This window comes from Triticum urartu, chromosome 6A (genome assembly GCF_056163025.1).
Source record: "Triticum urartu cultivar PI428250 chromosome 6A, HENAU_Tu73, whole genome shotgun sequence".
Classification (NCBI taxonomy): Eukaryota; Viridiplantae; Streptophyta; class Magnoliopsida; order Poales; family Poaceae; genus Triticum; species Triticum urartu.
In genome coordinates this window covers 475,138,682-475,164,709 of record NC_141878.1, presented here as the reverse complement: position 1 = coordinate 475,164,709, position 26,028 = coordinate 475,138,682, and the positions used below count along the sequence as shown (strand labels likewise).

The window sequence follows — 26,028 nt, the reverse complement described above, 5'->3', positions numbered from 1 at the left end:
TCAATCTTGTTACTGGCAAGTCTCTTTACTCGTTCCGTAATACATCATCCCACAACTAACTCGTTAGTTGCAATGCTTGCAAGGCTTAAGTAATGTGCATTACCGAGTGGTCCCAGACATACCTCTCCGACAATCGGAGTGACAAATCCTAATCTCGAAATATGCCAACCCAACAAGTACCTTCGGAGACACCTGTAGAACACCTTTATAATAACCCAGTTACGTTGTGACGTTTGGTAGCACACAAAGTGTTCCTCTAGTAAACGGGAGTTGCATAATCTCATAGTCATATGAACATGTATAAGTCATGAAGAAAGCAATAACAACATACTAAATGATCGAGTGGAAAGCTAACAGAATGGGTCAAGTCAATCACATCATTCTCCTAATGATGTGATCCCGTTAATCAAATGACAACTCATGTCTATGGCTAGGAAACATAACCATCTTTGATCAACGAGCTAGTCAAGTAGAGGCATACTAGTGACACTCTGTTTGTCTATGTATTCACACATGTATCATGTTTCCGGTTAATAAAATTCTAGCATGAATAATATACATTTATCATGATATAAGGAAATAAATAATAACTTTATTATTGCCTCTAGGGCATATTTCCTTCAGCAACTATAGTTGATTTCACATGGCAATTACAGAACATGCTTACAATGTACTTAATGGCTATTTTTCAATAGATCAGCAAGTCAAAAAAGTTGGCAACTGCATTGCATTCTACATGTCACCTACTAACTTCATGCCTGTGCAAATTAGAACGGTAAAATTATTCACTTACTTGTTAAAAATCTTGTTGGTATATATCTTGCTCATCTGCCTTTCCATCGGTAAATATGTTAGCAATTTAGGCTGCTTGAGCATGGTGTTTGCTTCTTGTTGTAGCTCAGATCCCAGTATTTTCTGTTGCAAAGCGGTGTATTGCTTGGCAAACTGCAGCAATGAGTTGCCAGGGCTCACGTACCGCTTCAAAACAGCATTGAACCCCTCGCTGCGCTGCATAGTCTGCAGAAATGGGAAGAAGCACTGCATGAAGTAGGCCGGCACCCAGTACATTCGCTTCTCCCACAGGCTAGTAAGTGTCTTGTTGTCTTGGAATTGATATGTTTCAATCATAGCCGTCACTACAAAAAATACACTTCCGTGATGATACGTGTTTGTCACAGTAGGTCACGTTTTCTGTCATGCATGTACATCCATGACAAATTTATGACAGAATCAAGTAATCATACATGTGCTGTCGTAGAAGTGTTCCATGACATTACCAAAATTATCATCACAGAAGTATCCACTTCCATGACGATAAATCGTGTGTCATAGAAGTGCTTTCGTCTAGGGTGACCGACACGTGTCATCCACCGTAACAGAACGCCGTTAAGCTATCGGGTCCGGTTTTGGATCCGATAGCCCGTTAACAGCCCCGATCAATGGGGATTTTCCATGTGTAAAATCATCTTTGGCTGGAGGAAACACGTGTCGTCTCACCGTTGGGACAGATGTCATCCACTCGTTGGACCCAAAGCGCCTATGATAGGTCGACACGTGGCACGGCCCAACAGAGGCCCATTCCTGTGAAAAGGCCGGCCCATTTGACTTGGTCAAAAGGTGTCGGGCCGGCCCACGACAAGCCTATTAACAGCCTGTTCGCATATAGCCCATTTACAACCCGCTATGCCAGGGCCCGTTTACGGCCTATCCGAATTAGGCCTAGTAGGGTCATCTAGGCCATCCAATATAATTCCAGCCCGTTTTAACTTCTAGCCCATGTATGGCCCATGACGTCTTTCGGCCCATACGAGGCCCTTAGTAACCCTCGGCCCCTTAACGTCCCGTGGTAAAACTGGCCCGTAATGAACATTGTATCATATTATACCCATTAATGGCCCATTATTCCGTTGGGCCGTTTCCAGCCCATGTTATCTTTCGGCCTTCTCAGGGTCCATTTATTCTTGGGCTCATTTCCAGCATTCAGTTACTTATGGCCCGTTACTGTCATTTTTGGCTTGTGGGCCAAATATAGCCCGTGGTTACAGTCGGCCCGTTTGTGGCCTGTTAATACGTTGGGCCGTTTTCATGTCGAAAAAAACCCGTTGGGCTGTTTTCATAGAGTTATCAAATACGGCCTATTAACAACCCATTATTGTTCATGAATAGTACAGCCCGTGATTGGCGAAATGATGATACGCCCCGTAGAAGGCCCATGGATCCTATGGCCCGTAAAAGGCCCATGGATCGTACGACCCGTAGAAGGCCAATGGATCCTACGGCCCATATAGAAGGCCAATGGATCCTACGACCCGCAGAAGGTCCATGGATCATACGGCCCACAGGAGGCCCATGGTTACAACAGTCCATGTGTTGCCATGATTATTTTGGCCTAGTTTCCAAAAATAGGTTATTGGGGCCACTAGAAAAACACAGAAAAAGAACTGCAGTGACTACAAGCAAACAACTAAACAAGACAATAAGGAAATAAATAAGCAAGCAATTAACGCTAGCCTATTACCGCTATTACACATATTACATCCACTGGGCATCAAAGTTCGCCACCAGTGCAAATATAGGGAACAAAGGAGCATATTACATACACTGGCCGTCAAAGTTGGCCACCAGTGTAAATAAACGCGGCAGCAAAACAAGAGCATAACTGAAACAACTTCAGAAGAGCTCAAGAAATGTGGTATCCACCATGCTGACAATAAGCTTAGCAAGCTTATTAGCTTTGTCCTGTTTGGCGCTAAAATCCTCCAACGCTTGCTGTTGCACCAGAAAGTATGCATCTGAAAGCTCCAGGGACTTCCGCAGTCCTTCCGCTTCTTGTCGCAGCACAGCTGATCGATGTCTTTCAGCTTGTAGTTGAGACTCAAGAAACCAAACTGATTCAGACAGTGAGTTTGAATAGCTTGTGCAAGCGGTAGTGGCCAGTAACTCGAACACTAAACCAAGACAGGACTTTGGGGTTGTCTCACTGTCTTCGAGATAGTCTTCCTTAGCTGTTTTATCAACTTTGTTGGAGACCAACAAGGATGTGTCACTATCCTGAACCTTATCTGCATTACTTCCTTTACCATTGCTTAATAAGGCACTCTTCCCCAATATTCTGTCAGCATTCTAAAAGAAGAAACAAGCAGACACATAACATGTTTAGCATGTACTAGTATAAGAAACTCATTTCGGTGAACCAGTTCATTCGTAAGGTGGACAGGATTAAACTACCAAGTCTTCTATTGCCAAGTACTAGTACATAATAAAAACATCAAACAAACATATATCTATGTCCTATAGTCACTGCATTGTCTTGCCAAATCAAAATAGAGACACGGTTCAAATCATACCAGTTCAAGAAAAAGTAGCAGTGAAAGAATACAAAGCGTGGGAAACTACATGGCACAACAAGATTTCAGATGGTTACCACGAGTCTACATGTACAAGAACACTACTAGCTCTGTTGTGATACTAGTAATGTGCATGATATGAGAAGTCAACTGTATACACAATTGAAATTGAAATCAACAGAGCTATTGATAAGAGCAAGCTTGTTAAAGAAACATGCATGAACATACCTGCTGTGCCATTGGAGTTTCGATTGGATCCTTCAATTTAAAAATAAGTTTGTATGAGTAAATACAGTGATACAAGAGCAAAGCTGTATGCACGACAGCAATCATAGTTAAAAAAAGGCGCGCCTAAGAGAGCGCTTAAGCGCGCCTAGGCTCTAGGCGTTGGCGAAACGCATTGCGCATAACTACGCTTAATATGTGCATAACTACGCATAAGCATGCGCTTTGGTCAGTAAAGCGCAAGGCAATGGCAAAACACACAATTAACGCCTAGTGCTTTTTGAACTATGATAGCAGTGGAATCTTAAATTAGAACAGTTGTTCTTCAGGTTTAGGCACTTGTTCTACATGAACAGAGTACAGTAAGACGCAAGAATATAGTACTTAAAAATAGAAAATGAGCTCATAGACCTTACCACATTCTTGGTTCGGGACCAGTACAGAACAAGGTGTTCCCAGTCATCGTCCAGTAAATGTGTCTCAGGAGAACGTAAGGGAATTTGATGAGTTTCTTTGCCGGTGAAGTACGTTTTCTTCAGGTAATTCCGATACTGCCACCAAGCATTCTTGAAGATAGCAGAGGTACTAGCACAGGTTACCTCATCCTGAGTTTCCAAATCGGTCCTTCTCTATAGAGAAAAATGGGAAAATTTGTTGTATTATAACCATCATGGAGGTAGGATGTATGGGACAAAGCAAAGTAATTTCCATGAATAACATTACTTGCACATAACTCCTGGACAAACACCTGCAACTGGCATTTTCCTTCATCTTCATTATAATATTTCCAAGATGGGAAGATACGCAGATACGATTTAACAACATCAAATGCGATAGATGCTAAACTATGACTAGTTGGTTGTGCTTCCTCCATAGGAATAGGCGTACTAACTGGTGGAGTTGGGGTTCGCCGTGGTAGTACTGGCCCTTTGGGCACTGGAGCTGCCTTACTAACTGCTCTTGTTTGGGAGCTCTGTGGTGGAGATGGTTTTGTCTCAACAGGAACTGGGTTACTATCTGCTGGGGTTGGGGTTAGATTGGGTGAAGCTGGTTCTCTGTCCATCGCAGTAGGGGTACAATCTGCGGGAGTTTGGGTTATGTGTGGTAGGGCTAGTTCTTGTGCATGTATGACCGGGGTGCTATCTCCACCAAGAGGTAGCACTGTTTTAGATGGTTCTCTGTGCATCGCAGTAGGGTTACAATCTATGAGAGTTTGGGTTATGTGTGGTAGGGTTGGTTCTCGTGCATGTACAACCGGGGTGCTATCTCCACCAAGAGGTAGCACTATTTTATTTGAAGACCGTGTTTTTAGTCCGCTAGATGCTGGCATCACCCGCTCCAATTCAAATGGCTGATAAACAAGAAACATAGTTGAATGTACAGACATTGTATGAGAGAAAGATGCAATAGATAGTGTGGAAAAAAGAGGGCATGAAATAGTTGACATGTATATTGTTTAACTAAAATGGATAGCCTGACATAATTTCACATATATGATGTCTATCTAAACTGGATAGCATAGCATAACATAATTCAAAGATAGGATGAATAACTAAACAGGATCGCATGACATAATTCACCTACATGTTATCTAAGTAATCAGGATCGCATCATTTAATTCACACATGTGATTTATATGCTAAACAGAGGGCATTAGATATGATGTCTAAACTAAGAACATGGTGTTGAATATTGTGTATATGATGTCTAAACTATGTAATGCAAGACACCATATGCATGATATGAGCAGTATAACCGTGCCAAGTTAGAGCATACACCTCGGTGGGGGAATAGGACTGGTCATCTGTCTCTGAATCCATCTCTGAGGAGCTATCGGGACCCAACAAGAGATCTGCTTCGACAGGTAGCATTGTCTGCTCTCAAGGCCTTGTTTTCACTCCAGATTTTTCAATCTCCCACCCAAATGGCTGATTCGCAGGAAGAGTAGTTTAATGTACAAACATTGTCGACAAATGGAAATGTAATGAAGAAAAGGATGGGCAAGATATCATTCAAATATATGATGCCTGGTTAAACAGGACGGCATTGAACATTTCACGTATATTATGGCTGGCTAAAAGACATGAGACTGCATAATTCCCATATGTGACATAGAAACTAAACAGGTGGCATTACAGAACATGTCTAAACTAAGCAGATGACATATATGATGTCAAAGTAGGCACTGCAAGGCAACATATGCATGATATGACTAACATCATCATGCCAAGGTAGAGCAAACACCCTGGGAGGTAAATAGGAGTGGTTAGCGGCGTCTGAATCCGCCTCACAACAGATATCTTCCTATGGATTACAATCTAGAGAGGGGTGGGGAGGGTTTGCCATTGAACCCACCATGGAGCGATGTATGCATGACATTGTATTGCCGCGCAAAACTTTTCTCTTTTTCTCTACATGTTCAGCATGACTGTGTACAATATCTGACATGCATACGAAAAAAATATGGTGAGATTATGTAAGGAGAGCATGCAGAATTTTAGAGTGGTGGTAACAAACAGTGGATGGATCCAAAAATAATGATAGCAGGCTGATGATTGCTTTAATTTAATAAAAAGACAGATGATGATTGCTTCACTATTTGTTTCCCACCCAAGATGAACAACATAGGCATACCCTAGGTGAACCAGATATTAGACAGAGATACTATTCATTGCTTCCTCGATATGTGCCCCACAACTAATTTAGAACTCAAGATTGAACATTAATTTGGACCTGACTTGGAGTCCAAGAGGTGAACAGGACGATAAAGTAGCAGGTAATTTTCAGCAATGCATAACATAAGCAGAAACAAAAGAGTGCGATCTCTCTTGTGGACCCGTGTACTCCTCAGGTTCGTCTGTTGAGTCGGTGATGGTGATGCCGTTGCGGTGGGTGCCGGCGGCAGGGGAGGAGGTCTGAGGCGGCGAAAGATGGTCAGGAGTCGTGATGTCCGGTTTGGTGGATGTTTCTGTCGATGGAGCAGCTCAGTTGAGGTGGACGACGCCGCGGCAGGAGCAGGACAAACCACACAAAGTTCCCTTCGGCACCTACCTGTAACTGAAGTAGTTCTGTAAGGGGTCATTTGGCTTGCATGATTCTAAAAACGCAGGGATAGGAAAAACACCGGAATAGGATAGGAATGCACATGGTAAACAGAACATTTGTAAACACAGGATTTCTGTCAACTTGAGTGTTTGGTTTACAGGAATTGGAAGAGCAGAGGAATGCAAAGAAACATGGCCAAAATAAAGTGAAACCATATGAAAGCGTGTACAGTTAGAATGTTATTCTGCCACTAATGCACTTGCTCTTGTTTTCATGCATAGGATTTTGAAAAGTAGGTCCAGGTGGATGTTTTGCTTCATTCCTTTCAACAAAATGCATGAATAATTGAATAGTAGAGTGCCATTGGAAAATTCCCTATTGCTATGTTTTTCCGTCGAACCAAAATAGCCCTAATGGATCGACATGAATGTATAGTAATAAGTGATGCAACAAGTGTACAACCTCTTTGCCGTAGCCGTGTCGACCTCAGCATCATTGGGTTGGTCGCTGAAGCAGTTGAGGCAGAGGTGGCTGTCGGAGGTGTGGAGGAAGATCTGAGGAATCTGTAGACGGCGTCCAGGGCACTGCTCTGTTGGGATGGATCGTTCTGTCGTTGGAGCAGCCCCGGTGAGCCATAAGACGTCAAGGCTGAAGCAGCACAACATATACATCATCAATCTCAAGTGGGATTCTAATAGCATCTCCAATAGATGATGTCAAATAGATGTAAAATTTATATCACCAAAAACCACCTGACTACAACTGATGAGGTAGAAACAGTTGACACTGAACTTAACTGTTGAAACTGAAATTTACTGTGGAATCTGAATGTTACTATCGAAACTGAACGCAATGGTAGCAGAGAGGCACTTGACATGTAGTTTAGGGAGGGCCTGTAGTTCATCTTCAACCTGCATCCCCCCGAGCCGCCAGCCACCACCGGCCGAACCACTGGCCCCAGCGCTGCCTCGCCGCCCCGAAAAAACTCCCCACCGCCGGTCCACCGCCGCCCGGCCAGGCCTATAGGCCCCCACCCTGAACCCTAAGATAGATAGTGGGGTACCTCTACGATGAGCCCCCGTCCCCGCTGCGGGTGGTTCTTCCTTAACTCCGGCGAGCCCCCCACCCCCTGAAAATCGACTGACCCAAAAGTCGATTCAGTCGACTGGAGTGTAGCTAAATCGGAGTAGAGCAGCAGCGATTGAGGGGGAGAGCAGCAGCAGCGCGAGCGAGCGAGCGAGAGCCGGAGCAGCAGCAGCAGATCCGACTGGTATGGCCGCCGCCGCCGAAGGGGCCTCGCACTGGGGGAGAGCCGTCATGGAGATGTCGCCCGCGGCGCCAGCTTCAAGGTAGCTGCTCCATTGGGGTGCGAGATGGAGCACCATCGGCGCCGGGAGGTCGAGCTAAGGAGAAGGTGTGATGCGATGAGTGTACAACCTCTTTGGTGGCACCGAGTAGGCCTCGGCTTCGTCCGAGGAGTCGGTGAGGATGCTGCGGTTCCGGTGGAGCAGGTTAAGGCGGCGCTGTGGGGATGGAGCAGCCGCGATAGACGAGGCGATCGTCGGAGCAGCTCCTTGGAGCTGGAGGACGGGGCGGCTGAACCGGCGGGACAACGAGATGGACGAAGGATCCTGATCCGGAGAGGTGGATGAGGGACGTCGAGCTGTTGCGGTGGACGAGGTTGTCGGGGAAGAGGCTCCGGCTGGGCAGCGGTGAGGTGGCGAACGGAGGAGGGTGGGGTTTCGCGGCTGGAGCAGAGAGGTTATGGCGGCCTGGTATTTCGAATGGCAAAAAGGAGGCGATGGGAGGGGGTGAACCATGACTTAGGGACGCGCTTGCCCAAAATGTAGGGTGTGTTGCAAAAGTACCCCCCACCGATTTGAACTAGCGGACCTTTCGGCTCAGGGTTAGAAGGGGGATTTCGCGTCTCGGGATTTGGCAGCTGGAGGGAGTTTTCATGCGCATTGTAATTTCGGGATAGCAAGGCGCGAGTTGTGAAGGCGCCAGTTTTGGGAGCACGATATCTGAATTTTCGGGATATAACAAGGTGCGGGTTGAATTTGAGGGACAAGCCTAACGTGTAATATTGTACTTGTATGTACCAAATCAATTCGCACTTCCCTCAACCAAAAAGAAAATGAAAAAAATAAAAATATTCACACCACACAAAGAGAGAATCTTGCCCCGTTTTACTATAAAAATGCTATTCAAAGCTACTCCCTCCTTCCATCTATATAGGGCCTAATGCATTTTTCGATGCTAACTTTGACCAAATATTAGAGCAATAATATATGACATGCAACTTACACAAAGCACACCGTTAAATTCGTCTGTGAAAGGTTCTTTCAATGATATAATTTTCACATTGTGCTTGTCATGTACTATTAATCTTGTCAATAGTCAAAGGCGGTCTTAAAAAACGCATTACGCCCTATATAGATGGAAGGAGGGAGTATGAATCCATGTTATGTCCAATTAAATTTTTTTGCTTGCTGTATAATGCATGTAACCTACTCATACCAACATTTTAGTGCATTCCAAATGTCTATACTACCGCTACAATTCGAACTGAATTTGAATTCGTTTCTCTATTTCAATAAGAGTCTACAATCATGATTGTTGCAAACTTCAACCATCATTCGTGTATTACCTTAATAACACACCACATGATTACTATAGAGATAGATATGAACTATGTGTACTACATGAACTCGAATTCTATTTTTTGAATACACTTGATGTTGATTCCAAATAATAGTACATTTGATGTACTAACTATATATTCATAATCTAAACCATGTTCCATACGTGTACATCGTGTTTATCACACATAGTATAGTGCCCCGCCCCCTACATTATGACAAGTATTTAGACCTGAGCTGCAAAAGCCACACATTAGCCCAAATTATGATCAATGTTCTATATATTATACGTAGTAATAGTAAGATGCCCATGTTTCCACAGAACATCAACATGATCAAGGGGAGGCCTAATTTGCAAATATGGAGAGGGGTGTGGGTATCTTTTTTCAAAATTGCCATAGTTTCCTTCCTATCCGTCAGATATAAATCGGACGTCCTATATTGCAGGATGGCAGGCACACCATCATTAACAAATCCGTTTTTTATAAGAGTAGAGATAAAATATATTATATGTAGTATAACAAGTTCATAACCACACCATGTGTATCACCATTATATATATTCACACATGCGTTGGTTTAAAACACTATGATAGATTCTTCAAATATCCGAATTCGCTTTTTATAATGAAGTGTGATCTCCATTCGTCTTTTACACCCACACAATCCTCTTATCTTTGTAGCTAGCTAGCGCTAACTTTCTCTCGTGCATGCACACGCCCGCATCCCTCTCACCCTCCCTCAGCATTCTCTAGCTCCATCACGCAAATTCGCCTTTTCACTTTAGGTCGTTCACCCACGGTGTGTGTAGGCCCCCCAGCTCCTTCTTTACGGCACACATCGATCGATATGCCTCTCTAGCAAGGTGTGCCTAGCACAAAACACAAGCTTCCTGATGTCTACTACACAACCTTCTTCTTGTAGACGTTGTTGGGCCTCCAAGTGCAGAGGTTTGTAGGACAGTAGCAAATTTCCCTCAAGTGGATGACCTAAGGTTTATCAATCCGTAGGAGGCGTAGGATGAAGATGGTCTCTCTCAAACAACCTTGCAACCAAATAACAAAGAGTCTCTTGTGTCCCCAACACACCCAATACAATGGTAAATTGTATAGGTGCACTAGTCCGGCAAAGAGATGGTGATACAAGTGCAATATGGATAGTAGATAATAGTTTTTGTAATCTGAAAATATAAAAACAGCAAGGTAACTAATGATAAAAGTGAGCACAAACGGTATTGCAATGTGTGGAAACAAGGCCTAGGGTTCATACTTTCACTAGTGCAAGTTCTCTCAACAATAATAACATAATTGGATCATATAACTATCCCTCAACATGCAACAAAGAGTCACTCCAAAGTCACTAATAGCGGAGAACAAACGAAGAGATTATGGTAGGGTACGAAACCACCTGAAAGTTATTCTTTTTGATCGATCTATTCAAGAGTTCATAGTAAAATAACATGAAGCTATTATTTCCGTTCAATATATCCTAGAGTTTGTACTAGAATAAGACCTTAAGACACAAATCAACTAAAACCCTAATGTCACCTAGATACTCCAATGTCACCTCAAGTATCCGTGGGTATGATTATACGATATGCATCAGATTCATCTATTCAAACCAACACAAAGTACTTCAAAGAGTGCCCCAAAGTTTCTACCGGAGAGTCAAGACGAAAACATGTGCCAACCCCTATGCATAGATTCCCAAGGTCACGGAACCCGCAAGTTGATCACTAAAACATACATCAAGTGGATCAATAGAATACCCCATTGTCACCACGGGTATCCCACGCAAGACATACATCAAGTGTTCTCAAATCCTTAAAGACTCAATCCGATAAGATAACTTTAAAAGGGAAAACTCAATCCATTACAAGAGAGTAGAGGGGGAGAAACATCATAAGATCCAACTATAATAGCAAATCTCGTGATACATCAAGATCGTACCACATCAAGAACACGAGAGAGAGAGAGAGAGAGATCAAACACATAGCTACTGGTACATACCCTCAGCCCCGAGGGTGAACTACTCCCTCCTCGTCATGGAGAGCGTCGGGATGATGAAGATGGCCACCGGTGTGGGTTCCCCCCTCCGGCAGGGTGCCAGAACGGGTCTAGATTGGTTTTCGGTGGCTACAGAGGCTTCTGGCGGCGGAACTCCCGATCTATTGTGCTCCTCGAAGTTTTTAGGGTGTATGGGTATATATAGGAGGAAGAAGTACATCGGTGGACCTCCGAGCTGTCCACGAGGCAGGGGGCGCGCCCAGGGGGGTGGGCGCGCCCCCACCCTCGTGGGAAGCCCGGGACTCTCCTGGTCCAACTCCGATACTCCGTGGGCTTCTTCTGGTCCAAAAATAAGTTCCGTGAAGTTTCAGGTCAATTGGACTCCGTTTGATTTCCCTTTTCTGTGATACTCTAAAACAAGGGGGAAAACAGAAACTGGCACTGGGCTCTAGGTTAATAGGTTAGTCCCAAAAAGCATATAAAATAGCATATAAATGCATATAAAACATCCAAGGTTGATAATATAATAGCATGGAACAATCGAAAATTATAGATACGTTGGAGACGTATCACTTCCCCTCTTCTCTTATCACCGTCCATGCCTCACTCCCACCACTCTTTTCATCGATCTCGTACTTGCACACTCCTTCCCGCTCGATATAGTATGACTCTCGCACTACCTCCTAGATGCATCCCTCTCTCTCTCTATCCTTCTCCCCATGCCTCATTTGCTTCTAACACACACATGCATGTATACCGATCGATCTCCCAACATATACCTAGGTCGACTTTAACCATTCCCCCCCATCGATCGATGTACCTCACAAGTTATGTCTCTCCTTTCTCTGACAAAGGACGATTGATCTTCCTACTTAGTTATGTCTGCTTACCACAACCATATCGCCCCCCCCCCCCTCATCATTCGTGCATGCCTCCTGACCCGTCTCTCACACGCACGTGCACAGACAGGCAGCCATCCCCTCTCTTATTGATATTGCAGGCATGCCCTTTGGTTGTCTAGCAAGCCTATCCCACCATTTGTTAGAATCAACTCCACTACCACCCCCTCCAACACTCTAGCTCTGTCTCTCTCCCAACCTTATTCCTCTCCTACACATATGCATGGATGCCGATCGATCTCCCTTAATACATGAGGTAGATCGATCTCCCTTAATACATGAGGTAGGCCTCTCTCCTCCTCCACACATATACCAGCCATTGTACCTCTATAGTTAATTAGGCCTCCATCCCCCCCACAACACATCGATAGTCGAGCGTTGTAGGTAGGTATCCATGCCACAGAGACAAACTGCACCTGTCCCCTCTCACGTTCCAGTAGGCCAGCCACTCTATATCTTTGACGTGGGCACACACAAATTCGATGGCACTATTTATCGATCGCGCGCGCGCACACACACACACACACATCATCCCTCTCTTCGATTTTATGGACACCTGAAGCCGATGATACCTCCACTCTCTTCTCGTGGATCGCCCCCTCTATATATATGATATATCCAAGACTCTGTTTCACACACATTGCATATGTTACATTTTTTGATTGACCCCACCCCCCACCCCCAAAAAAACTCTCACGAACCCACACACTATACTATCTCTCTACGTTTGTATCTCTCTCACACAACCCCACGTAGGTGGTGTACGTATACAAGAAGAGAATAGGTGCACCGTGCACGTACTCACGCTTCGTGCCTAGCCACACCCGCGCGGGTACACGGTGGAGCTCATTTATGTACGAAATGGCAGCCCACGTGCTAATTTGAACGCGTGTAGCGGTTGTTTACCTACGGAGGTTGTGTACACGCGTGCACGAAACAAAGTTCGACTTGATGCGTTGGCGCGTTATTTTTAAATAAAGTTATATCGCTCAATGGCACGTACGTAGAATATAAAATGATTTTTATGGAGAAAAAGGTAGTCCGCTCCACTATATACAATGGAGCCTGCCTGCCTGGTTTGTCTCTCTTCATAGTATCTCACACAAGGCTGCGGTGACCTCTCTCTCTCTCACCGCTGGTCACTGATCTGGCCGCATCCCGTCCGCCGGCGGAAAGGGAGGACGTGCATCGTTTCTCCGTTTGACAACGCTGAGGCAGCACGCCCCGATCTGCGATACACGCCGTTCTCTCTGACCAAGCTCCGGCGTGGTAGGGCCTACGCCACATGCTCGCTACCGCAGAATGGGCAGATTCCGCCCGTTGCCGCTCACCTAGTTACACCCCCGACGACCTCTAGGTATCCCCTCCGGCCTTGCTCCACTGCCCGTCTTCCCACGTTGCTGCATGTGGATCTTCCATAGTTCTTTGCCCAAAACGTAGCTCGTTCGGCGTACTTTCCATATTGCAATCTCGTCCTCGCACCGTTTTAGACAAACACAACTGTGTTGTTATCTTCCCTTAGGACAAGGAATATGCTTCTTTTTTGTCGTCGCATGTGTCATCAACTGTTATTGGCCAGTAATTGTTTCCTTTCTACCTCTTTTTTGCAAACAGGGCTATCCATTTCACCTCGTCGCTATTGCGACCTTTTGGCGAACTGCACAAATCACTTCTTTCTTAAGAGTGTTTTGTGCAGTTCTACCAAAATGTCACACGGGCAACGTCTCTACATTTCAGTGCGACTGCACAAAGGGAGATTGGTTTTGCTCTATCCTCCTCATCCAACTCTGAGCCTAATCTTCTCCAACTAGTTAGTCTTAAGAGAGACCGCAAAGGTGACCGACTTCTATTTGTGTGTTTATTGTTTCATCAGCAGTCCTCTATTATCGTAATCACACTTAATATCTTTGGAACAGGGACGCTCAGCTCTATTTTAGTGGAACTGCACAAAATGATCGGAATGTTGCATGCTCCAGACAACTACTTTTTTCCCAACATGCCTTGTTGATTTAGACAGAGCTGGGGGGACGTTGCTGCCAATGAAAGCATGGATCAATTTTAATTTAACACCTTCTCACAACTTTGTCTTCAGTTGTGATGTAAATATTAGCTTTAATTAGCAAGGAAGTTAGTTTTTTATTGTTTCCGAAAGAGCATGGATGGCAAGACACACGAAACAAAAGCTGAAGCTCACACCATTGTACAATTTCATGTCGCTGGAAAATTATTTGTATCTATACCTACTAATAAAGGGGCTATTGCTTCTTACCACCGTAAATTCGTCCGTCATTGGTCAAACAAGTTTCGTCCATCGTCCCCTCGGTAGACTGGGTGAGGCATCGTAAAAGTTTCGTTAAAAGGAAAAAAGAAACGTGATGTTAGGGGCCCAACTCGGCCGGCCCATTAACTCTTAACGAGTACCCAAAAATTGTTTGCGAGTACGTAGAATCGAACTCGTGCCCTCCGCACCAGCTAATTAGCTTGATGCCAGCTGAGCTAGAATGATTCTGTTGATTGGAAGGTTTCGTCCCGTTCTAAAATAGTACCAGCTCGACTCCTTATGTGCAATCACACCAATTTATATACATGCAGAACCTGCACATATTCAGAAGCTGGCTGCTGGATGATTCTACCTATAGATGATAAAAGAAAGCATGTAGCATATTCTCAATGAGAGATACGATGCTACACTGGAACGATGCAAGACCCGACCGATTAGATCTACCGATGCAAGGTCCGTCCAATAGACATGAGTGGAGTGTGGGAGAGGCTTCAAGCCCAGCTGGATTGATTTCGCCGGCAGCTAGAGAGGCTGTGGGTCGGTCTTTGGCTGTGTACATTTATACTTTATTATTGTTTCTTACCATTAACCTGATCATACTTGAATTATTTGTTAGATAAAATGCTCAACACCTCAATCTTATCAGCAAGACAACAAGAAAAATAAGGTGGTGCCCGGACCGGAACCACAAACACATCGACCGAAATCGGAGAGGGAGATGACATCGTAGACCTTGAGTTCCTGTAAATAAGGTATGCCAACATCATCACCACCATGAGCAATTTCCCAAAACATTCATGATCGGACGTGAAGAGTTCGGACATAAGTGTTCCATTACCTCTTAAAACTGCTCACCGTGTGTTTGAGGTAACATGTAATTAAATCTAATATTGATATGATAACAGCTAAGTTGACCAATATAATCTTTAACAACCATAATCAAATTTAATAATTCTCCTGCAACACCACCTTATCATACCCGATGAATATTTGCAGTGCTATTTCTCGATGTACCTTATGATGTATTGTGTACAACTATATACAAATAAAATATGGAGTTGTAAAAATAGGTGCTTTTTTTCTTTCATGGTGTTGCAACGGAGGAGTCCATGAGGTATGAGCTAAGGACATGAAAAGGTTTTTTCTCCCGTTGCAACGCACATGTATGTTTCCTAGTAGTACATCAATTATGTAAACAAATGCTGGAAGCTTGATAGCATTGCCAGAAGCCTCTTCGGCATCCGGGTCCATGTGCCATGCACAAAATTATACTCCTTCGTTCCTAAATATTTGTCTTTTTACAAATTTTAAATGGGCATATTTTAGAGTGTAGATTCACTCATTTTGCTTCGCATGTGTACTCTCTCCGTTGCTAAATATTTGTCTTTCTAGAGATTTCAACAAGTGACTACATACGGAGCAAAATGAGTGAATCTACACTCTAAAATATGTCTATATACATCCGTATGTAGTAGTCCATTTGAATCGATCTAAAAAGACAAATATTTGAGTAGTCACTCGTTGAAATCTCTAGAAAGACAAATACTCTGGAGTATATTTAAGAACCGAGGGGATAGTGCACAGCCGCATGGGAGACTCAGACCGGTTGTTGCGCCGCATTAATAGTGAGTAATGAGCAGTCAAATCATAAGCCTCACCTTTCCCACTGTAAGTTGCTCGGAAGAAGCAACCATCAATACGTTCTTCTTTGAATCCACTCATACTACTCCATCCGTCACTGCTTATAGAGCGCGCTTCAGAAAAAGAGAAAATCTCTGGGACCAAGGCGACTAGCGATCGGCCTGAAAAATAGCATTGGTAGTTATAGCACGGCGTCTATTACTAGAGGAAATAATGCGTACACACATGCATGTAGTGCTTCCACCACGGGTACACACATGCCTGCACTTAATCCACTCCGTAGTACTACATCGAGAGAAAATTGCGGTTACCACGCCCTAATTAATTGAGCATTAAACCAAATGCGTCTAAAGTCTCTCTAGTGGTGGAACTGCATTGAGAGAAATGCATCATAATGAAGCGCGCCCTATAAACTGTGACGGAGGGAGGAGTAGTATGAAGGTGCAAAACCAAGTACGTGTAGGCTAGTCGGTCAACGCACCTCCTCTTAGCATATCACTGACATGTGGGACCGGAGTGTGAGCAAACCGATCTCAATTGACAGCAAAATGGCCAACCCGTCGTTCCTTGAGAGAGACGAGGAGCGAGAACACACAGACGGGCTCGCACGGAGGCCAAGATATATTCGAGCATGGTTTATCGATATCATCATTACATGTTGGGCTGCCGTTTTCCGCTCTTCTCCGGAATAAATGTGTACTTTATCAGAGATTAAAAAAATAAGAGTACAGAGGCTCCACCATGCGGTTCTAGTGGTAGTACTACTCGTACTACTAAACCTTGCGCTTGGCTCTTCGCCTCTTCGTGAAGTCGAACAATGATGGTACTCCGCATGTTCGGTACTAGTACAGTGTATGCCTCTGGCAATCTGACACCGAATGAATTGATGCATGTCCATCACCTGGGCGAGGGTACGTTGCATTAGCCAAAAGGCATAAGCGAGCTTCACCTTGTCCTGCAAGCTTCTCCTCGTTCTGCGAGTTGACGGGACACACCAACAAGTAGCGCTAGTCCATACTCCCTCCTTTCCGGTTAATATGGCTTAATCTTTTTTGCAGGTAAGTGAGAGAGCTTTATTCATATATAAGCATTCTTAGGACGATCAGCCAAGACACTGGTCACTAGGAAGCGAGGTACCCCGCAAAAAAAGAAGTAGGGAGCGAGCTGTTTCATCAAGCCAGCTCTCGGCCACATTCAAAGTGTAGCAAGCACGGTTCACACAAAGATGCGCCGCAAGGTTTGCTGACCTGTTTACATGCTGAATAACAAACAAGAGGAAATATTACCAAGCGCTCCTATTTGTAACAGGATATGAGCCAGCATTAAGCGAGAATTGTGGCGAGTGTTCCATGCAATCAAATTCCATTATCACATGCGAGAACCCTCGAAGAGAACCAAATGTGTTGAAGATTGCTTTATCACATTTTAAAAATATAATAAAAGTGCAGACGCTCCTCCATCCGGTTCCTAGTACTAGTATAGTACATACATCTATAGACTATAGTAGTAGTACTACTACTAGTAAACTTTGCGCTTGGTTGTTCGCCTCTTCGGGAAGTGCAACAATAATAGTACTAGTACAGTGTATGCTTCTGGAAATCTGACACCGAATTAACTATTGCACGTCGACCGCCTGAGTGAAGGAGAGATTGCATTAGTCAAAAGTTTCTCCTTGTCCTGCGAGCCATCGCGCGCAAGCTTCTCCCGTCCTGCAAGCTTCTCCTCGTTCGGCAAGTTGACGGGACACAACAAAGTAATGCTAGTCCATACTGCCTCCTCTCCTGTTAATATGGCTTAATTTCAAACAAGATAAATACACTATCTGTCACTATATATTTGTAAAAATACGGTCAGTGGACTTCATAATACGCTCATTGCGCTCAATACATGCATTTTCCGGTGTTTATACGGTCACTAGCTCACCCTGGCTGAGTATGTGTGTGCATGCACGTGTAGGTTGAGCACTTGAGCGTGACCGTGTGTATTCCATCGTGTGCTCGGACATGCATGCATTAGGGCGTCACACGCATTTTTGCGTCCATGTGTACGTTTGACTGTTGCATACGCTTAGGGGGAGTACATCTAGGGGCCACTAAAGGAGCAGTCAAATCAAACAGTAAGTTAGTCGGAAGAAGCAATCATCATTTCACTCTTCAATGGCACGTACGCAATATAAAATGGTTGATATGGAGAGAAAAAGAAAACCACTATATATATATACACTAGCAGGAGCCTAAGCTACAAGCCTGCTTGCTTGGGTTGCTCTCTTCACAAGCATAGAACAACGGTGGTCACACCGCTGGTCACATATCCGGCCTGATCCCACAGCTGGGGGACGGGAGCAATGTTCTGCGTAGACGCGGTCGACATCAGCGAGGAAGAAAATCCACAGTCGGTGCGTCCCAATCGGGGGTCACCGCGGTATGGGCCGATGCCGCATCCCAACCGCCCTTCTAGCTACAGCCCGACGTCCCAGGTAGTCCATCTTCCTTTTGGAGCCGGCTTGCTGTTGGAGAACGTAGTAATTTCAAAATTTTCCTACGCACACGCAAGATCATGGTGATGCATAGCAACGAGAGGGAAGAGTGTTGTCCACGTACCCTCGTAGACCGAAAGCGGAAGCGTTAGCACAACGCGGTTGATGTAGTCGTACGTCTTCACGATCCAACCGATCAAGTACCGAACGCACGGCACCTCCGAGTTCTGCACACGTTCAACTCGATGACGCCCCTCGAACTCCGATCCAGCCGAGTGTTGAGGGAGAGTTTTGTCAGGTAAGATCGAGGTGGATTATGATCGCCTAAGCACCGCTACGATATGATCGAGGTGGATTATGGTGGAGGGGGGCACCGCACACGGCTAAGAGATCAAGAGATCAATTGTTGTATCTTTGGGGTGCCCCCTGCCCCCGTATATAAAGGAGTGGAGGAGGGGGAGGGCCGGCCCTCTCTATCGCGCGCCCTAGGGGAGTCCTACTCCCACTAGGAGCAGGATTCCCCCTTTCCTAGTAGAACTAGGAGCCCTTCCAAGTAGTAGGAGTAGGAGGGAAGGAAAGGGAAGGGAAAAGGAGAAGGAAGGAAGGGGGCACCACCCTCCCTAGTCCAATTCGGACCAGCCCATGGGAAGGGGTGCGGCCACCCTTTGAGGCCTTTCTCTCCTTTCCCGTATGGCCCATTAAGGCCCAATACGAATTCCCGTAACTCCCCGGTACTCCTGAAAATACCCGAATCACTCGGAACCTTTCCGATGTCCGAATATAGTCGTCCAATATATCGATCTTTACGTCTCGACCATTTCGAGACTCCTCGTCATGTCCCCGATCTCATCCGGGACTCCGAACTCCTTCGGTACATCAAAACACATAAACTCATAATATAACCGTCATCGAACTTTAAGCGTGCGGACCCTACGGCTTCGAGAACTATGTAGACATGACCGAGACACGTCTCCAGTCAATAACCAATAGTGGAACCTGGATGCTCATATTGGCTCCTACATATTCTATGAAGATCTTTATCGGTCAAACCGCATAACAACATACGTTGTTCCCTTTGTCATCGGTATGTTACTTGCCCGAGATCCGATTGTCGGTATCTCAATACCTAGTTAAATCTCGTTATCGGCAAGTCTCTTTGCTCGTTCTGTAACACATCATCCCGCAACTAACTCATTAGTTGCAATGCTTGCAAGGCTTATAGTGATGTGCATTACCGAGTGGGCCCAGAGATACCTCTCCGACAATCGGAGTGACAAATCCTAATCTCGAAATATGCCAACCCAACAAGTACCTTTGGAGACACCTGTAGAGCACCTTTATAATCACCCAGTTACGTTGTGACGTTTGGTAGCACACAAAGTGTTCCTCCGGTAAACGGGAGTTGCATAATCTCATAGTCATAGGAACATGTATAAGTCATGAAGAAAGCAATAGCAACAAACTAAACGATCAAGTGCTATGCTAATGGAATGGGTCAAGTCAATCACATCATTCTCTAATGATGTGATCCCGTTAATCAAATGACAACTCATGTCTATGGCTAGGAAACTTAACCATCTTTGATTCAACGAGCTAGTCAAGTAGAGGCATACTAGTGACATACTGTTTGTCTATGTATTCACACATGTATTATGTTTCCGGTTAATACAATTCTAGCATGAATAATAAACATTTATCATGATATAAGGAAATAAATAATAACTTTATTATTGCCTCTAGGGCATATTTCCTTCACTTGCTCCACTGCCGCAGCTCCCCACGTAGCTCCATCTCCATGTCGATCTTTCTCTACTTCTATCGGCTTCTACTTGTGATGAGTTTATGTCTCATGAACTAGTGCTAGTACTATTATTCTAATCACACTTCTTCAATATCTTTGCCATCAGGGATGCTCAGCTCGATTTTAGTGAAACTGCACAAAAGCATCGTATGATCCAAGGGTGCCAGCCGTGTTTCCTTCGACAGGTTCTACCTGGCCAGGAAATGAAATCCTATTTAGGGTTTAGGGTTTAAGTCATAGTGACCCCATCAGTAGTTTTTCTTTCGTACACGCTCTCACAACTTCTGTCTTTAGTTATGAAGTAAATATTGGCTATGATGTGTGAATCATTGACATGCATCAGCATGCGTGTTAGTTTTCCTTTGTATTTGATGGAATGTTGTAACGGGGCAACCTTGGAGTAGGAATGAAAATGGAGTGGAAAGTTTCCATTTTTCCGGAGAAAAATGGAAACGGAGAGGAACCAACGTTTCATCTCGTTGGATCGCGCCATCGAGCAAAACCAACGTTTAAATCACGTCTGTCGCGTTCATGTCTCACGCTCCTCCATGGCTCGACCCCACACGGTCGCTCGGCATGCCACTCACCGCAAACCGAGTATACGATAACTTTCCCGCCTGCTTGTCGATGGATCGCGCCATGGAGTACTAGTACTACTGGAAGAGATTGACGAGTTGGGGGAGGACAGCTAGTTGTAGCACGGACTCCCAAGAACTTTTTACATGCATGTTGTGGCCGGCTATTGCGACCTTTGAACGCGGAGCAGTCGCGTGCACCAGGAAGCGGCACGGGCGACGCTCTCTTGGCCGGCGCGCCGCTGCAATGCCGGCACCAGTGAGAGGTCGCGTCCGCTCTAGCTGGGCATGAATGCGGCACTGACCATTTCGGGCAGGAAGCACGCGCGGGTGATGAAGAGGGTTCGGGTTGGTCAGGAGCGGCCATGGCAGCGGTCCAGACGCCCGCAAACAAGAGATGTCGTACGTTAATATTGCCGCGTATATAATTAACAACATAAATAATGTGTCAGTTGGACAAATATGATTGGATATGGAGATGGAAATGGAATTTTATGTAAACACGGATATGCATGTCTATGTCTATGTGTGTGTGTGCGCGACGACTCTCACGACCTGGAAGCGGGGCCGTGTTTTTGATCGAGTTTTCTTTCTTCGTACTTAAAAAAATGTCTGCCAGTTTTCGTTTCTTTTTTCCGGGAACGCACGTATTCTATTTAAAACCACTGCTATGGAGAGATTGTTTTACTCCATTATAGCCTCTTGTTTGATAGAGTTTCTCGTGTCTCGCTCTCTCACCCTCTCCATATCAAAACAAGATGACAGTGTCCACACTATCTCTCTCCTCATCGGTGGTCACAGATCCGGCTGAGTCCCGTCCATTGCGGGAGGTGAGGAGGTGCAGCGTTAATGTTGTCGTCGTCGGCGATGGAGGAAGTCGATGCGCACCGTCCTCTCGGAGCCGGCGCTGGCACGGACGAAGGTCCTTCGCGCCCTTGTTCGCTGCCGTGTGTGGGCAGATCCCGCCCGCCTGCCTAAGTGACATCTCGCCCATCTGAGGTATAACTTCTTGTACTGGTCCAGCTCCCTAGGTCGCTGCATGCGGGTTTTCTTCTATGTGACTACTCCCCAGCTCCCCATGTATAGTAGCTAGGGTTCATCGGCTGGTCCAACATCACCTACTATTATAGAGGAAATGCCACTCGAAAAGTTGTCCTGATTTATGCCTCGGTGGAGGTATACATGTTGTTTGACAAAAAGTACATGGTGGTTGTGCGGTCATTGTCCATATGCGCCTATTGCTGCTGCTAATCTAATACTATCACTGGTTAAATGAAGAAATGCTTTTTTTCTCGGGTATCCTGGTTTAGTTCCCATCAAGATAATCATGACGCTTCTGTTTGTTGGTGTACTTCCCATAATTCTTATTGACAGTTGAGATGTCGTTGTTAATCTTGTAAAACAAAGTAACACCACTATATCCCTTTTTTATATTTTTGGAAACAGCGACGCGTATCTCCATACCTGGGCATGTCTTCCTCAATTTTAGTGGAACTGCACAAAATTGAATGGCCATTGTTGTTCCGCCTCACTGTCCTCTGCCATGTGGTTCTTCCTTCCTTGAGCTTGACTACTGAGAAGAAACAGACCATAGTGAGGATTTGTCGAACTTCATAGGTGCCTCACCCAAACTTGATGCCAAATGGATGATGCATCACCACGATGACCTATCGATGCTCATGGTTGTGCCTCATGGTTGCGTCGGCTGGTGAAGCTGATCGATTTTCAATGAAAAACAAGTTGTCTTCCATCAGTGCTCTTTGCTTTTTACCCACAAAGATGACATCCTTCGTCAGTTCACCTTGGTTGCGTTGGAAACGCAATCGTCTTTCACGTTGGTGCAATTTTATCACACAATTGGCTATGAACCAAATGTTTCCTCGAAGAAGGATCGACGTTGGTACTAAGAGCATAAGTTTTGTATTGATTTCTAAGCCTTCTCACAACTTTGTCTCCAGCTCCCCTGTAATTTTATTTGTCTAGCTATTAACTTTGATTAAAAAATGGTGTGGACTAAAAACCCAGATGGACGTAGTAGCCCTCCATTTTTATTTACTCCGCATATTAGATTTGACTGAAGTCAAACTTTGTAAAGTTTGACCAAGTTTAGGCCGAACACAACAAACCATAATTATTAGCGAGGGAAAACTGTACATACTCTCAAACCTTTCCGATAATTGAAATTAAAATTCTTTATTTGTACACACTCTCACACGTTTCCGATAATTTGGCGCATGTGTGGTTGTTCACTTAAGGGAGGGTAGTGTACTGCACGTGAGGACAGGAAGTGCGACCAGGACGCGTGGACAATAGTTTTCTTCACTGGTACGTTAAATAAAGAGTTTCGCTTCATACTTACACAATTTAAAATGATTGTTATGGAGAGAATAAGAAAACCACTACACTATATATTAGTCATATACATGAGTACTATATGGATGCAGCTTCATTGACTTTAGTGCACTTTCCTTTGGGTTTATGATAGGTGAGCCCAAAATGTGGCTGGCCCACCTGTCATACAGCCAAAAGCAGGTGCAGTTAAGGCACCGGAGCTTGGTCCATACTACAGTATATATATAAGCATGAGCATCAGCGCTTGTTTGCTAGGGTTTGCACTCTCCACACTCTCGCCGCACTACATATGTAAATACACGCTGGAGGCTCAGCGTTCCTTTGCTAGGGTTTGCTATATTCATTGTCTCTCACCCTCTTCACCAGATCTAAACAAGACTGCATTGTGGCCTCTGTCTCTCTCACCCCCTCACAGCTGGTGAAGGAGGCATCCGGATCCCGTCGCACCGGGAAGGGGAGGAGGTGTAGCATTCACTCTATCGCCTTCGGCGAGGGAGGCAATCCACTGTCGGCTGCGCTTTTCTCTTTCACCCAGCGCCTGTGTGGGAGGGCCACCGACCCTTCTTCCTAGCTGTCGTACATAGTGTGGGCAGATCCGACCTCCCTCCGCACGCCTTGCCACATCCCGACGACCCTAAGGTATAAGTTTCTTTGAAACTGTCATTGATCTAGCTGCATGCTGATCTTTTTCGATTCTGTAGTCGAATCTAGGTCTTGGTTCAAATAGGAAAGAAGGGTGCGGTGGGGTGGAGCATGAATCTAGGACGTGGTTCAATGAGGAAAGGAGGGAGGGAAAGTAGTATAGACTAGCTATCCAGCCGCTTTTGGTCGAAAAGGGAAAAAGGGGGTAACCCAGTACACACATCTGTAAGGAACCGAACTCTTTGTTGAAAAGGGAAAGAAACTGGGGGGCGGGTAGTTTGTGCAGGACTAGATTTGCTGCCCTCACATCGGAAAAAGTTTCAAAGATAACAAATATGGGACCAACGCAGATATGCTGCTTGGCTACATACTCTGCATCACCCATTTATACGTATGGACGCACATGGTGCTGGCATGTCCCATGTCCCATCCACATGATCGTGCAGTGTGTTTTGAGATGTTGTGCTACTTGTATTGGTACTGTTTTAAATAAATGTTGAATTGAAGCTATTATATTTTAAGCAATGCCACTCTCAGAATTAACTACTGAACTATTTTAAGAGAATTTCTCTGTTAATATGAATCAATGCAACCGTTTTAGAAATGCTACTATCCTATACTTTTTTCCATCAAGATAAGGTAGATGCTTCTTTTTGTGGCCGCGTGTTTCATCCTCCTTTATTGGCAGTAATTGTTTCCTTTTTTGCCTCTGTTAAATCAGGGATATATATTCAACTTGTTGCTATAGCAAACTTAAATGTCACACCGGCGACTTTACTTGATTTCAGAGTAACTGCACAAAATGAGATTGGATTTCCTATTCGTGTTGGCAGATTCGTACGTGATCTTGTGTGCGTCATGACATGTTGGTACTTGCCTTCATCCACATGATCATCCAGTGTGTTTTGAGATGCCGTGCTACTTGTATTGGTACTGTTTTAAATAAATGTTGAATTGAAGCTATTTTATTGTTGTCTTTTCCCATTAAGTAGTGAACAAAAATGGGACCAACCCAGACATTATGCTTGTTGCTTTGTCACAATAAACTCTGCATCACCCCCTTTATAAGTATATGGAAGCACATGTTGTTGTTGGCCCACTCTCCCCTGGAACTATTTATGCTTTTTGTTAATCTAATGCCGCTGGTAAAATTAAGCAATGCCACTCTCAGAATCAACTATTGAATCTTATTTCAAAACTGCAACACTTGTTAGGGATTTGCGAGATTACCATTTTTGTGGCCGCATGTTTCATCCTCCTTTATTGGCCAGTAATTGATTCCTTTTTTGCCTCTATTAAAACAGGGATATCTATTCAACTTGTTGCTATTGCGACATTTTGCTTTGCTTAATTTTTTTGGAACTGCACAAAATGAGACCGGATTTCCATATATGTGTTGAGATCTCTCTCAGGTCTTCCTCACGAGTTGTTTCAAATCTTGGTCTTGAAAGGTCAGTGCCGACTTTCCTCGGAATTAACTACTGAATCTTAGTTCAAAACTGCAACACTTGTTAGGGATCGGCGGGAGTACCATTTCTGTTAGGGATCGGCCGGAGTACGTTTAATAAATGTATTGTTCAGATAATGTCTCTGTTATTATATATCAGTTAAAGTGTTTTACAAATGGTACTATCCTGCTTTGTAGTTCTTTCTACATGTTTAACCAAGGTATTGTTAAGATAATGTCTCTGTTAAAATGAATCAGTCGCATTGTTTTAGGAATGATACTTTTCTGGTTTTTCATTCTTTATACATGTTGAAACAAGGCATTGTTAAGATAATGTCTCAGTTAATATGAATGAATCACACTGATTGAGAATTGCTACTCTCCTGCTTTGTTTCCCATTAAGATAAGGTAGATCAGTAGATGTTTTTCTTCTAGGAGTACAAGTCATCAACCATTATTTCTCAGTAATTGTTTCCCTTATACCTTTTGTTGCTTACAGGGATATCAAAATTAAAGCTCGCTTTTATTCCGACTTTGATTTTAGTTGAACTGCACAAAAGGAGCCAATGTGTCTAAGGCAAACTGCTGCATTAGTGGGTCCAGTTGGTCTTACCACTTTGCAGAAAGAAGCAGTCACTGTTTGCGCTACA

General features: G+C 44.5%; 1 protein-coding gene across 1 annotated transcript in view; it reads right to left on the bottom strand.

Moving 5' to 3' along the window:
* Positions 1 to 789: 789 nt before the first annotated feature.
* LOC147965761 (uncharacterized) overlaps positions 790 to 26,028 on the bottom strand; it is a 35,438-nt gene continuing 10,199 nt past the window's right edge. Inside the window, exon 5 of the mRNA XM_087530594.1 lies at positions 790 to 1,136. Within this exon, the coding sequence (XP_087386720.1) occupies positions 790 to 1,136 (347 nt within the window). The remainder of the gene's footprint in view (positions 1,137 to 26,028) is intronic.